Source organism: Cylas formicarius, unplaced genomic scaffold, assembly GCF_029955315.1.
Source record: "Cylas formicarius isolate icCylForm1 unplaced genomic scaffold, icCylForm1.1 PGA_scaffold_1__22_contigs__length_36826433, whole genome shotgun sequence".
NCBI classification, from domain to species: Eukaryota; Metazoa; Arthropoda; class Insecta; order Coleoptera; family Brentidae; genus Cylas; species Cylas formicarius.
In genome coordinates, this window is record NW_026844264.1 from 36,459,564 (window position 1) to 36,474,492 (window position 14,929).

Below are 14,929 nucleotides of genomic sequence, written 5' to 3' on the forward strand. Positions count from 1 at the left end.
TGTTACTTTTTGGTATTGGTTTTGATATTTTGACTTGTTAACAATTGCGTAATATTGTACTCATGTTGATTTGTTAGAGTCTAGATCTGTTATAACGTTGAATAAAACATCCTTTGAATGAGTTGAATCTTACATCTACCTCTCCCTCTTCCAGCTAAAAAAAAGAAAAACAATTCATATTATTTAGACATAGGAGGTTAATAATTATTTTATGTAGTTATTACCAAATCTGATTGATACAAGTCTCGGTAGCAAGATGGCGATATACACTGCCTAATGCAAAGCACTTTCGATACTCTATTTCTACCCAAACATCCTCTTTCGCAAGCGGCCTCTATTTCTCTGTACATGATCTCCTGAAATCGATCGATACTGATAAAATAAAACAATCTAATAAAAATATCGCTGTTACAACGTACATTTTTGTTCGTTTCTTTATAGGGAAATTCGGTGAAGGAGTAGGTAACCTTTTGTTGATCAGCAAATGCTACCAACAAACAGCACGTTATAAATAAAAGTGCGCCGCCCATAAAATAATATGTGCCTTTCATGTTAATCCTAATTTTTTCTTTACAACGTGCGACGCGATCGATAAGCGCCTGTGCGCACGCGTTTCAACACGTCTCTGGCAATGAAATTCATGTGCGATAATTAATTGCATAATAAGAAGGTATGCACGCAAAAAATGTAATTTTCGGTGTAAAAATAATTTGCTTCATTAAACCGTGGCAAGAATCAGCATCACCATAATTGTTACTATAGAGAATTATACAATAATAAATAACCAAGTTCTGATTATTGTTCCTTTTTGTTATTCCAAATATTCCATGCGTTATAGTTGGCACTACCGTTAAAACGAATTTAAACTTAAAACCTGCGGACTCGCCACAGCACTCTATGCAAGTGCAAGTTTTTAAAAAAATCTTCGAGGAAACAAATATGTCGACGGAAGATATCAACAAATATCTTATGAAGCTACAGCTCGACTTCGAGTGGGAACTGTTGAATTGTAATATATGGGTATGATTTTTGATTTTAAGCAATCACTGCGCGTCTCGGTATTTTAACTGTTTTGTTAAATCGCCATCGTGCCATAAAATTATCTAGGCATATGGATTTGAAAATTACATTTTACAAATACAATTTGCAACAAGAAAAGCGCATATTTGTGAAACAAAATATGAAAGAAGTAAATATTTTATTGATTTAATTTCATGCCTAAATTTATCAATGCTATAACGGAAGTAGAAAGTTATATGCCAAAGTATTATATCGTAATGGAATAGGCAGTTAATTGCTCTGCTTATATAGTTTATAAGTTTTGTACAATGTTGTAGGGAACTAATTAGAGTACGCTTGCGCGTGCGGAAAGAGATGGAGTTTGACAATTAAGCTGTTTTCTAAAGCTTTTGTGTCTGGTCACTGTCAAGGTCGAGGTGATTTTGTCCTTGGGATTTTAGGTTTAATTTTTTGCCATAGGATGCGATCATTTCAAACACAACTACTTCTCTTCTATTTAATCTATTGGTTATTATAATCTGTTATCTCGCGTTTCAAAGCTTTATCTTCGATCTCTGCTTCCAAAAACTGTCGGTGCATCGGTGCATATTAGTATGTGCGTTGTCGCTTCGACACTCCATCTTTATTTAAATTTATGTTTTTTTTTTAAAGAGAAGAAATTTCCTATTTGGGAGGACGAGGTTACGCTTTGCGTCTATCTCTTTTTACGATTTCGCGACTCAAGTCAACTGGCCAAGTAAGGTGCCCATTTCATTGGTTTCATTTTTTATAGAGGGCCGTGGACGGATAGGTTTGACAGTAAACAGAAGTGACATTCACGAAGTATTGATACAATTAAAAGTTTAAGTGGTCACGAAAAATGCCAAATCGGGATGCCACAAGAGGCCCGCGTACTTATTCCAATGTAACCCTGCGTCGTAGTAACGTTTTTTGTTAATCATAAACCGTTATAGAATATGTCTGATCGCAACCCACGCCAAACGCCACGCCCTGTTGCTCCGGCAGCGTGGTTTTAACATTAAAAGAACAATCGTCCGTTGTGACCAATTTACTGGCATCCTTACCACCGCAAAGCTATCCTGCCTGCGAGATGCGCGCGATCTCATGTTCATTGATTGTTACCCCCACCGTTTTGTTGAGTCGCCTGTGCCGCCAGGCTGCTAAACTCGAGCATGTGCCCCTCCGCCGCCTGATACCAGGCCAGGGTAGTTGATTGTCAAGAAACGGCGTTGTTGTCGTGTATACCACGGGCGGTGTTTCTTTGTTTTAAATTTATCCGCAATAGCCGTAGATCAAAACGCGTATGTAAAAGGCTCAGATCGGTCACCGAACGAGCGTCCAAACTTTTGCCTTGTGCAGTGTTTCTCTTCTTGTGAACTGTTTTTAAACTGCAGTCAAACTGTGGGGTGCCGGGGCATTTTTTCTTCCTCCTCAGGGCATGTACTACCCGGTAAGTGAAGGCGACATTCGATACGGGCGACGCACAAGTTTAATGGTTTGAGGTTATAAATTCCGAAAACACAAACAAAAGATCGTTTGCCCGCTGTCGTTTTGATTTTAATCTCGAATAAACGATGCGTGTTTGTCTGCCGTGCGTTGGAGTAGGCGACTCGACTCTCATTACTAGGTGTTTTAATTAGATTTCAAGTTATTTTTAGCGGATTTTCGGCAGCATTAGTTTTAAATCATTTTTCCAGCGGTCGACTTTTTGGCGTTGTTGGGTTTGGTTTTCGCCGACGGTCATGATCAAAGTCGCCGGAGCCCGAGATCAAACGCTTGGCAGAATTTGAGTGGACAAAATAATAAATCGTTTCCGAACATATCATTGCGCCAACTAGATCGGTAGAAATTTGCAACGTACGCGTTATTTAATTTGGTAAACAAAAAACAACGTCATGTTTACAGCGTACGCGTTTGTTTGTGTTAAGTAGGATGGAACACATCTGCGGACCTGATGTTGTTTCCGTTTACGGAGAAGTTTGAATAACTTGTGCGATGTTATCTTTAGTCTTTTTATCCTTTAGCGTTAACCGTATGGCCGCTGACGGATCGTCAATAAGTTTGGATTCTTCTTTTTTCGCGAAATATGCCCAGATCTCGTTCAATGTTGTGAAAAACGAGTTAAGTGTGTGAAGATAGCTATTTAATAAGAAAACGGCGCAAAGTTCCCCTTTAATTTATTCACGTTTAGTCCAATCCTTTATGAGATTTAAAAAAAATGCACTTGCACTAATGCTGCCGTGTGCTGTTAGAAAATTGAAGAAACCAAATCAATGTTACAAAAATCTGCCCGAGTTTCTCTGAAGTTAAATATTTTTGATTCGCATTAGTTCGTTCGGGTGCATTTCGAGTTTAACATTTATCGCTTCTAGCGATGTGCCGTTTGTATTTAGACGATACGTAAATCCCATCATCATCATCCTTACCTCATTTTTTCGCCTTTTTCTTGTATTTATTTCCAAGTCAGAAATTTGATCTGTTAGAAATTTATTTTCATTAAAAATTCATCTTCTCGCGTCTTGTAATGTGTAATGTGTGACATTAACGAGATTAAATCTGTTGCAAATACTCTTAGAAGCGTTACAAATTTGCGAATGTGAATAAAATGCAAAGAAAAGGACCAATCTAAAATCAACTGCTATTTTCAAGTCGGCCAAGAACCAATGCAGGCTGAGCGAGTAAGTTTAAAATTCAACTAAGCTATTTAGATTTGAGTATGTAATATGTGTTAATGTATTCAACTGTAACTGTTCCAACTGTTAAAAAATATAAAAAAAAATTCTTTAAAAAAACATTTTATTATTAACCAACTAACAACTAACCAAATCGGGTAAAAACCCAGGCTAGTTTCCCATTATGTATTTACCAGGTATTTATAGATAACCAATTGCTTCGAAGGTACGCATAACATATATGCATTGTACTATTAATTTTAAATCTTTTGGTGTATTTCTCTTTCATCAAAATCAAGCAAAGCAAACTTCGAGAAGTATTTGGTTGAGAAAGGATTCGCTCTCAGCGTTCAAGGTACGCACTTATATACTTCATAAGCTGTTTCGCTTAGCTGAGCCTATTACGGTATTACTTTTCCTCTACCTCCTCAAAAGCGGGACTTAGGACTCCACGAATGGATAGGTATCTTTTTTTAACGCACGTGATTTAAGTTTTCTGTCTCTTATTGCCAGAAAGGCACTAAAAAGCTCAGAGAGTCATAGAGCTTTACAGAATTTAATCGGTGCCTAGTATTTAATAAAATAATGTAAGTTTGTGGCGTGACTTTCAGCAATAACCAGAAACCGTTCGAAACCAACTCACAGAAATTGTTCCCGAAACACAATAAAATTAAATTGAAAATTTTCAATTTTCAAGAGTGAGGGAGACAAGATTAAGTTTTTGGGGTGTGTATAAAATGACCGACCATATAAAGAAGGGTGGTTACCTTTAATGGAAGGTAAAGTCTGTTCATAGATATAAAAAAGTGACGAAAAAGGAAAAGGGAAGACCCGGACAAGCTGTAAGAACGAAATATGGCTGAACAGGTCCGTACTTTGCTTAGAATTTAATTATTTGGGGTTTTGTTAGGAAAGATATGAAACAATATTTATTTATTTATGTATGTATTTATGTTTAAATCTAAAATAAAATTACAAATAATGTTTATTACCTACTTAAATTACTTAAAATTATTATTCACGATTTTCCATACAGTTGATGTTGGAATTTTCGTCAATATAGCCGTTTCTTCTAAAGACGTTCAATGAGAATCAAATAAACATTGTTTATAACTTCCTTAGTCTCAATAGAATAGTGTTTTCTACATTTGGGCGGGAACATCCCCCGAGATACACTAGACTCGCACATATTTTGCATAATTCGCACACGATTCAACACACGAAATAAGAATGATTACTAATAAACTTAAATTAAGTAGTATACCAAATCAAAGAATATTAAACACAGGTAGGTATAAAATTATTTTCTATTGCGGACCACAATTTTACCTGAATTTAAATTCCGAAACTTTAGGTAATAATCTCGTTGCATTGTATGTTAATGACACTCTTGGATAATCCCATTCAAAAGCAATTCGTCACTTCCTTATATCTATGAACAAACTATACCCATTGAAATATTCGAAAATTTTTAAAATTTGGAAAAATGTATATATTTTAAATCGTTTTTACATTTCATTTGTTAATGTTTTGTTGAAAGGATGAAAAAATCTTATAGATATTAGATTTCCATGCCTATAAATAAATTTAAAAAATCGATTTATCCGATCTTCAAAAAGGCTTTTCATTATTATTATCGTTATTGTTGTTCATTAACAACTGCCCTTTTATTTTTGTCATTAATTACTTTTCGTGGTTAGACAGAGACCCGGACCCGCTGCGTTTCTCTGTCGCGTGCAGTTTTTACAAGATTTAAGACTATTCGGAGCGTCGTTTAAAAATAGACCCGTGCATGTGTGCCCCTGACAAAGAACACATAAAAAGACCAAAGGAAGATCAGTTTCAGAAGTCAACGTCTCCGCGTATATAGATACACTCGTTGCAACGGGGTGGCTCAAGCCGATTTAAAACTTTTCGTAATTTACTTCGCAACTGGCTTGAACGTTCGAAATGGATCACATTTAACGTCAACCTGTCAGTTTTTTCAAAGGATGATTATGTCGTATAATTATTTTTACCGAAGATTGAAGATTCTAGGTTTTCGTAGAACCCTGACGATAACTTTATTTTACTGAAAGATTTTTATTTAGGATGTTTTCTTTTTCTTTTTGTAATAAATTTTAGGCACACCACTATCAAATTATACAGATTTAACCAAGATTTCCGAGAGCCACAAATGATTTTACGGATTTCATCCATTTTGAAAAATTAGATTTTAACATTCTGCGCAATTTCACAATATTGATGCGAATCAAAATTTACATATTTTTTTAAATTTTCTGTTCTCCGTTTCCCTGTCGATGGGACATTAAATCGCCATAACTATCGAATCGTTTGAGCTCTTTAAACAGCCCACAGGACACATAAACCAGTAAAAATGGTTTTGATCAGACTTTGGCGTCCATCTTTTTTGTTTAGATTTTCGAATGTTTTTTGAACATTGTTATGAAATAGATTGTTCTTTTCCATGGTCAAGTTTTAGCCGTAAATCAAAATTCCTAAAAAAAAAAGGTTAATTGGTTTAAATAGTGTTATAGGCCACATCGAGAGCTTAAATTTTTGTATTTACGGTTTTCTTCTATCACATCCGCTGTTCAAAATATCGAAATGGGTGAACGTCACTATTACGACGCACTGCATGGCTTCAAAACATTAATTTTAAATCGCAATTACCGGTACAAATTTTAATATTTACCAAAGTTTACCAATAAAGCCATTTATTATTGATATTATTATTTATTCCCGAACGTTTATTGTCGATTCGCATATACAGATTAAGTTTGGGTTTGAAAAATAACACGCGTTGCCCTATTAAATGACGAATGTAAAAGTCAAACGAAAACGGCTAATTCGAACGTTTCCTGAGAACTGCCAGTTTCCAGTGCTACTTACTCGCCGATAACAATTCGTTTTTATATATTTATTATTGGTGCGGGCGAACGGGCTCTCACACTGACGATTTGGCCGCGTCCCAAAATATTTCGTATTGTCCGTCGATGTAATAAAGGTTAATCCGTCCGTAAAATCTCATTTCGAGTTCGTAAATAACCATTGATAAATTGACGTGTGTTTGTATTCTAATCGCGCCTGTTTGGATTCCAAGTTCGCCTGCGATCGGATTTAATCTACACGGACGCTATACGTGCACGATTAAGGGCAGGTTTATCAACTTAACTCGGCGCCGAATCCACGTTAACATCAACTCGGAGGTTAAGTACAAGTAGGACTTGGTTAGACAGATCCCCGATAATCCGACCAAGCTGAAATAGTCATACAATTTAGAGATCGATCAGGGACCAGCCTTAAGTGTTAGCTGCGTCGAATTTTTCGACCATTTTTCACTTTAACTTTGGACCTTGTGAATGGAATATCAGCAAAATTCATACATCTTGGAAAAGCATCTCAAGCAGTAGGCATTGACCATCTTCATTGAGCATTAGCCCTTTTCTGCACTAGATAAAGCAAAATGGACTTGCACGTCGAGGGTTCGATTTTTGAGAAACATTTGCGATATTTTTATTACCGACCGAGATATAGGGCGTGTTCCAATTTTCTGTTATGTCCTTAACTGTCATTGACAGCAATATGCCCTATACTTCTGCCTTTTTTCATCGCAGGTACCAAGAAAACCATATGGTTGATTAAGTAAGACCTTAGCCAACTATGATGTAAAAATTAAAGAATATGTTTTGGTTAGTTGTAGATGGGTTGCGCATTTTTCGTTTGCCAAATGGATGCCGTCGAAATTATCAAACAGGTTTAAGTGAGGCATTGCTGTCTCTCGTGTTAGTTCAAGTCTTTGTAGGATTATGATTTTTTCTTTATTAGTCACTGACAGCAGTCATCAAATTGCGATGGAAGTAAAGTATTTTTATTGACAATCAATAAAAAAATATTATAGTGCGAAATGCGTAATATACGGATAAATGCTGATAAATATAAAAAATGTGGTATTAAGGTACTTAAGGGGTCTACTTTAAAAAAAATCTTTTATTTTAATTTGTTTTATTTTCCTGTAATAAATTAAGAACAATTTGGGTATTATTTCATGATTGAAGAAAATGTTTTAAATAATATTGTAGAGTGTTATCTATCATAATATATATTTTAAATTATTATCCGTTTGTGATGTCCAATTTACCTATAACCAAAGAGTATAAGATATAGGGGAATGTTACGAACGCCATCTAGTATTTGTGTCCAAGTACTAAAGTACTGTAACTAAAGTCTAAAGTAAAAAAAATTAAAATGTTAACGCCTAAATCTTTAAGGCTGCACAAAAAGGCTAGAAGTGTAGGTCGATTACGAAGCCGAATTGACAGGATGGACAACAAATTTGTTGTAAAACGAAAAATGAAGTAAAATAATAGATGCATCGTCAAATTATTTGTGTAAAAAAGCTTTAATATTAAAAGATATAAGATAAACTTATAAGCTGCTAGCGAAATTTCTATATGTACCAACTATAAGGACTTTGAATGAATACCAGAAAGATTTTCCTACCATTCCAGGATCAAATTGGACCGTATTAAATCAACTGGAAGATACATTTGTGAAAAGCACTCCTGAGGATCGTCTTGTTAGCGTTTTATTCGACGAAATAAGTTTCAACAAATGAAATAGCCCATTGTGCATTGGTAGCAATGATAACTTGGATTAATAAGCCAATGAAGCAAACGATTGGATATTGGTTGGTTCATCAGACGTGATTCTGTAACATAAAAAAAAATCAACGACAGGAAATTGTCTAAATTCGAAAAATCAACTACTGAAAAAATACCAATAAAAAAACCAAAGCATAGTGACGATCAAAGGGGAGAAATAGAGGATGAAGAAGACCATTTCAAAAAACAAACCAAAGTGAGGACCAATAAAAAAGAGGAAAAGATTATATACGTTAAAACATATTTTCGTATCTACATGTCTTTTATTAAAATATGCTTTTTCATATTACTAAAATAGTTTCGCTATTTTAAGATTATCATTAATCATTATTTTATTACTATGTAATTTCAATAATTTTCAACTATTTCGACATATTTTTTTTTTAAATACTTAGAAAAAAAATATTACCAAAGCTTTTTAGCAAAAGCCAACACAATGAAGATGAATCCCTAGCGGTGAAATGCCGTTTTTGGTTCGTTATGAAAGAAAAATAGGATCATATCAAAATTTACAGTCGGTTTTATCCGAAAATTCGTTATAATAGGATTTTAATTCACAATTCCGCAGTTCGTTCGTATATAGGTTTGGTTCGTTATTAATAAAAGTTTGCAAATAGCAGTTTCGTTGTAGGCGGACAATACTGTATTTGTACTTTTTTAGAATCTTAGGTGCTAAATAGTAATCACTACGGACAGTTTTCCTTTTGTTCTCTCGAAGTACATCAAAGCGGCTCAATTATTTGTACGGCAAAACGTGACGCGTTATAAATCGAATGTTGTGATCTTCGAGATGGTGATGGTGTCGATCAAGTGCCCGACATACGTATACAACATTATTCGTAATCGCAGTGCGCCGATATATAGAACGAAAATGTTTGCTGTAATTGCGTCCATTTCCGTTTATCGTCGTGTCGTATATTAATCCTTAACCCGAGTGTCGGTCGTTCGTTCATCTCGATAACTTCTGACAGTTTCTTCGCATAAAGGCGCCTTTGTATGTCGTGTTTATAAGTTGACCTTTTTTGTTTTTTTCTTATATATTTGTTTCGAGGCGCGACTCGATGTTATCTCCAGACGATAAAAACGAATTTGTTGAAACACTTTCTTAACACTCGATGACGTTTAGTGATGTTTAGGAAAATATGTAAACCGATAAAAGTCTCCAGTTAAATTGTTTCCCCCAAATCTCATTAAGATATGATAGATGGTCTATAACAAGTTGTCCTGTTTCAGAGATATGAAAAAGGAAGCTATCGCCATAGCTATATATATATATATATATATATATATATATATATATATATATATATATATATATATATATATATATATATATATATATATATATATATATATATATATATATATATATATCGTCACGACCTATTTATTATCAACCTGTAACTGTATTCTATAAAATTTCCAGAAAATTTTTCAATTTCCATAAGAAAAGTGGGAAGTCCCGTTCGTCTATCTGAAAATTGGTATTTTTCGCTCCTTCCCGTGGGATCGGGTGTCATCCGGGATGACATGGATTCACTTTATATCTGCGGTCAGGCCTAATGGAAATCCATTAAGAGTTTGCCGAACATCGGCGGCCCTTTGGTTAGCTTACGTCCAAACTCTCGAAAGCAACAAACTTCATCTCGAATTGGATTTACATCCATCACACACACGTACACTCCGTTTTGCTTATCTGAAACTGCGGTTTTTCCCTTAATACTAATATTTTTGAATGACGTTTAAGTTAAAAATAAACGTTCTGCTGGATGTGACGATACCCCCCGAATTGTGTTATCAAGCATGCGTAAATCCTTTGCCAAGGAAACTGTCCTTCAAGTCAAAAAATTGGAAAGATTATTCCATTACATATAAAAGATAGTAAAACAAATATTAATAATTACCGACCACTTGCAGGCACCATGGTTTTCTCGAAGTTGTTTGAAGATGCGTAATTGGAACGACTTTTATAGCATAAATAATAAAATATTATCCGATAGCCAATTCGATTTCCTCCTCAAAGCCAGTTACTTGGTGTTTGCACTGAAATAACTCACCCATGGTAACAATGGGCGTCCCTCAGGGCTCTGTACTTTTCCTCTTGTATATTGACGACTTCGAGATCACATTTTAGTTTACCCATTGATTTTGGACAAGTGAATGATAAAACGGAAGGTTTGTTGCTTTGATAGTCTTCCTTTTTCCATGACGATTTAAGACTGTACAAGTAAAACTTAAATTTCAGTCCATTATAAAACTTTTACTCCCCATTTGCAACTTATGAACGTTATAGTGTTTATCAACACCAAACAAATTCATCTTTTGTTTGCGATATATATATTATCTTGTATTTTTCTTTTACTCTCAAATTTATTTATTTGAGCAGTTTAATTAATTTAATTTAATTAAATTGCTTAATATGGGTTATTATTCATTTTTTGTGTAGATATTTATGTCATCAAGTTTGGTTTTTCAATATTTAAACATTTTGGAAACTTGTATTACTCTTATGAAAATCTTGCTTTTGCAATAAAACCTAAGTCAATTTTGGAATGTTTACAGTTTTATAGGTTACCAAAAGGCATTAATAAAAAACCTTCGAAAACTCATTGAAAACTGTTACGAGGCAATTATCGTTAATGTCTCATAACCTCACTTTTTATTTGCTCTCGAAAGAAGTGTATAAATAAATAAAGTTTAAAATTTGAACAAAAGAAAGTAGCTAGGGAAAACACCACCGCCTATGACCTTCTCACATAGCATACTTTCTGTAAAAGCTGTTAGTTTTTTGCCAAATTTTCTTCCAGAAGTTTCTTGCCGGCCTATGGGTTTACGTTTCATAGTAGTTGTGAAATATTTATTAGCTGCTCTAAGATTTATAAAGGTTTTACGGAGCAAGCCATAAAAGCTCAAGAGCAAAGTTTTATTATACCGCTTTTAAGAGCGCTTATCTTTTTAAAAACCAACACCAAAGGTTTGTTTAGATAAAGTGAAGTTTTGGATGCAATGTTGTAAAACGCCAAGTCTTTTGGTATTTATATGACGTCTTACGAAACTTGTAACTAACCAAAAAGCTCCAAAACTGTCAAAGCTGGAACGATAAAATTCATTAACTGGGGGTAGAAAACAACATTGTTGCCAGATTTACCACTTTTACGTTGCATCGTAATAAATAGGGCATATTTGCCGCTTTTTCAGTAAAATGGTTTTGAACATGCAGAATTCAAACATGGTAACAGAAGCGTAAATTTTATCGGTTTTACTTATATGATTTTGTTATTTTAAATATAATTTTGGAGGTTTTTGACATAGGAAGCTTAAATATTGTATGGGTGAAAGGTTACAATTTTGGTGTTAGCATTTTTGAATTCTGCATGTTCAGAAACCCCAAAGTATTGAATTTTATCGTTCCAGCTTTTTCGGATTTGGAGATACTCAAGCGTTGCGGTACTTGTTATTATTATTATTATAAACCTCTCGTAAATATGCTTTACCTCATAATAAAACCTCAACCCGCGAAAAACGTTAGTTGGACAGTCCGACTGCCTTTCCCTCGGCATAGTTTTCAAGTCGTGAACGCCAGATTTCACGTAAATTCTGCATTTTTAAAAATTTCAGGCCATACCAGTTTTAATTTGCATTTTATCCCCATTAAAAACGCATTATCGCGATTGGATACGAAATTCTAACTTAGTAGTGCACCGTGCCCCCGACTGTAAAGCTCTTCTGCGGACGAGATATTCCTAATTTTGCTAACGAATAGAGTCCTATTGACCGATCGGGTACGTATTGTTAATTTTAGTGGAACACTATAGAAAAGTTAGGACCCTAAGTGAAATAGAAAAAATGTTAAAAATCATAGGCCTGGTGAGAGCTGGAAATCATACATACAAAATAACATAAAGCTAATTGTAATTAATCTTATTGACGACTGCTGAGTATGAACATAATATAATATAATATATCATATTTATATTTACCATGCCAGGTAATAAAACATCAATGACTAGACAGTTGACTATCAAATTCATAATCTATGTACGACGGATAAATTTGGCAACATAGAATCTGTTTTCTCTGTTTCATTTCTATTCTCCGATTTTTCGAATAGAAATCTTAAACTTGCTGGCATTTCTGGTGCATAATAAACGGCATCTGCGAAAATCAAAATGGCCGCCGCCGAAGTCTTAAGTCCATCGAGCATTACCAATGCCGTGGAATGTCTCCGAAAATCGATTAAACGTCCTGAACGGGGAAAGATATCCGGAAGCAATTTTTGCCCGTTTCCGATAATTACGTTTCGCGCTGTCGAGAGAACAAAAACGCCGTCTCATCTCCCACGCGAATCTTCAGGGATAATAAGGGTTGCTACGCGGTATCCCCATTCATTATCGCTGCCACGCCTATATCCGATATGGACCGGCAACGTCGCGCACCGTTTTGCCGCACGACGTGCACATGCGCGTCGGACGGGCTCCATCCAGGGTAAAACACACCTGGACGTGCTGGCTCGGGAGAAATTTAGGTGGGAGGTGCGAAATTGAAGTAAAAGATTTGACGGAAAGGGACGGTGATACGCTTTTCCCATCGGCGTTTGGAGGATATGGAGATTTTCAGATTTCTCGTCCTCAGAAATTTCCCTGGAAGCCAAAAAATCGAGGAATGGCCGTTTTAGTGTGCAACGTATGTATTTTTTTGGCAAAAATTGTCCCATAACCATATTAGGGGCACTTAAAATATATGCAAGTCAAACCGCACCGAAGGTAGGACAAAAATTGCACAAAAAACTGATCGAAATGCTATTTAGGAACAATTATTATTTGACAATAAGAATCAATCTCATCAGATTGTCATAATGTTTACTTTAAAGTCTCATCTCTTTATATCCGGGATTGTTTTAGTTTTGTACCTACAGTTTCCTATCAAAAACTTAAAATAAAAAATTACACATCGTCGTAATAAATCTTAAATTTGTGTTTCACGAAAATATTAAAAATTTTAGTTAATTTTACAAATAAGATGGAATTGGAACAAAAATTTGCTAAATTCATTTCATTTTGAGTAATTCGAGACAATATTTAAAATTATTGCAAAAGATGGTAATAATAAGGCATTTTTCTAGCAAAAACTTTTTGTTAATCTTGTTTTGATATTAATTAATTCTGAACAACTTTTCTTAACATTTTGCCAAATTTTTTGAAATCACTTTGGAACATGCGCCATCTTTTGGCAATACTAGTGTTTTCATTGTGCAGTTGGAAAAAAAATGTTGCTCACTAAAGTGATCACCTTGTATATTATGGTTTTGATAGTCAACTGACGCAAAAAAAAACATGCATGGTTCTAACCTTTCAAACTCAGTCGTCTTGTTATTATCATATTAAAATTTTTAATGTCTCTGCAACAAACTTAAAAAAAAAACAATCAATAGTCATAGAATTATAACCAATAAGTAATATCACCATTGCATTTCATGATCGTACCTTGTAGACTTTGTATTTACTATCAGTTAAAAAAAATGAAGGCAAGGGTCACTGTCAACGTTTAGATTATTTTGATTTAACATTGGGAGACAGACGTCTTAGAGCCACAATTCACAGTTTGGTATAGTACTTTAGTATATAGTGTATCTAATAAATATGCAATACCTATAATAGGAGTTTAATTATTCAAAATAAACACGATCAATTAATTCTTCAGAAGAACGACGAAGACAATTATTATTTTGCCCTTGTGGAAAGCCAAGAGGGAGTTTTACAAGGTTTGGCTGGTCTTTCACTCTTGTCATACTGGAGATTACCACGAGCATATGAATGCGGATAATTTTGAAGATTATTTTGATGAAGTGATAAAATATCTTCAGTAATAGTTATGGATAACGCAAGCTATCATTCAAGGTGCATAAAGAAGACTTCAAATTAATTTTGCACAAATATTCAATTAATATAATATATAATTAAGTCCTATAGAACTTATATAGACGCATTTGTAGCAAAAAATAACGTGACATTCAAAAGACCTTAAGGCACTATTTGAGCAAACTATCGATTAAGTGATACCAAGGAATCAGCGAAATAAATACGTCATGCACGTAGATATTGTTTGATATGGGAATATACGGCCAATAAGACCTGGACAGTTAATTTGAGAATTTTCAGTATTTATATGACATTTTTTCAGCCCAATTTTGTCAAAATATGCTCATCGGCCATGCCTCATTAAATTTACATGGAAAAAACGACTTGACGTGTATGAATTTTGTTCGCGAGTTTATATTGGTCAAACCCGGATAGCTAGGCCAGCAAAGGGTTTTACGAGGTAGCAATTTAAAAAGTAATTCATATAATATGTTATTTCAACACCGCCGAAACTTTTAAAACAATTAAAAATAAGTTATGCCCGTTAGCGAGACGGGTATGGTATGTAATTACCTTAATTGGCGAGTTACATTTTAATTCGGCTGGGATGTCTAATTACACGCAGTTGGGGTGTTTCTAGTTCAGACGGATGGTTGAGTTTTTAGCGCGGCCATCGAAAATTAAAATGAAAAAAATCAAGGTAAGCGTCAAACAA

At 34.6% G+C, this 14,929-nt stretch overlaps 2 protein-coding genes across 3 annotated transcripts in view; one reads left to right on the forward strand and one right to left on the reverse strand.

The window, feature by feature from the left end:
- Positions 1-14: 14 nt before the first annotated feature.
- Positions 15-597, reverse strand: LOC132696283 (uncharacterized). Its single transcript, XM_060661024.1, has 3 exons — positions 420-597; positions 225-356; positions 15-154 (listed from the first exon to the last, which is right to left on the reverse strand). The coding sequence occupies exons 1-3, from the start codon at positions 549-551 to the stop codon at positions 74-76; spliced, it is 345 nt and encodes a 114-aa protein (XP_060517007.1). The 5' UTR covers positions 552-597; the 3' UTR covers positions 15-73.
- Positions 598-2,155: 1,558 nt separating this feature from the next.
- Positions 2,156-14,929, forward strand: part of LOC132696107 (RNA binding protein fox-1 homolog 2) — a 47,738-nt gene continuing 34,964 nt past the window's right edge. For both annotated transcript variants that reach the window (XM_060660727.1, XM_060660728.1), the window contains exon 1: positions 2,156-2,470. In XM_060660727.1, the coding sequence (XP_060516710.1) occupies positions 2,459-2,470 (12 nt within the window). In that variant the 5' untranslated portion in view covers positions 2,156-2,458. The remainder of the gene's footprint in view (positions 2,471-14,929) is intronic.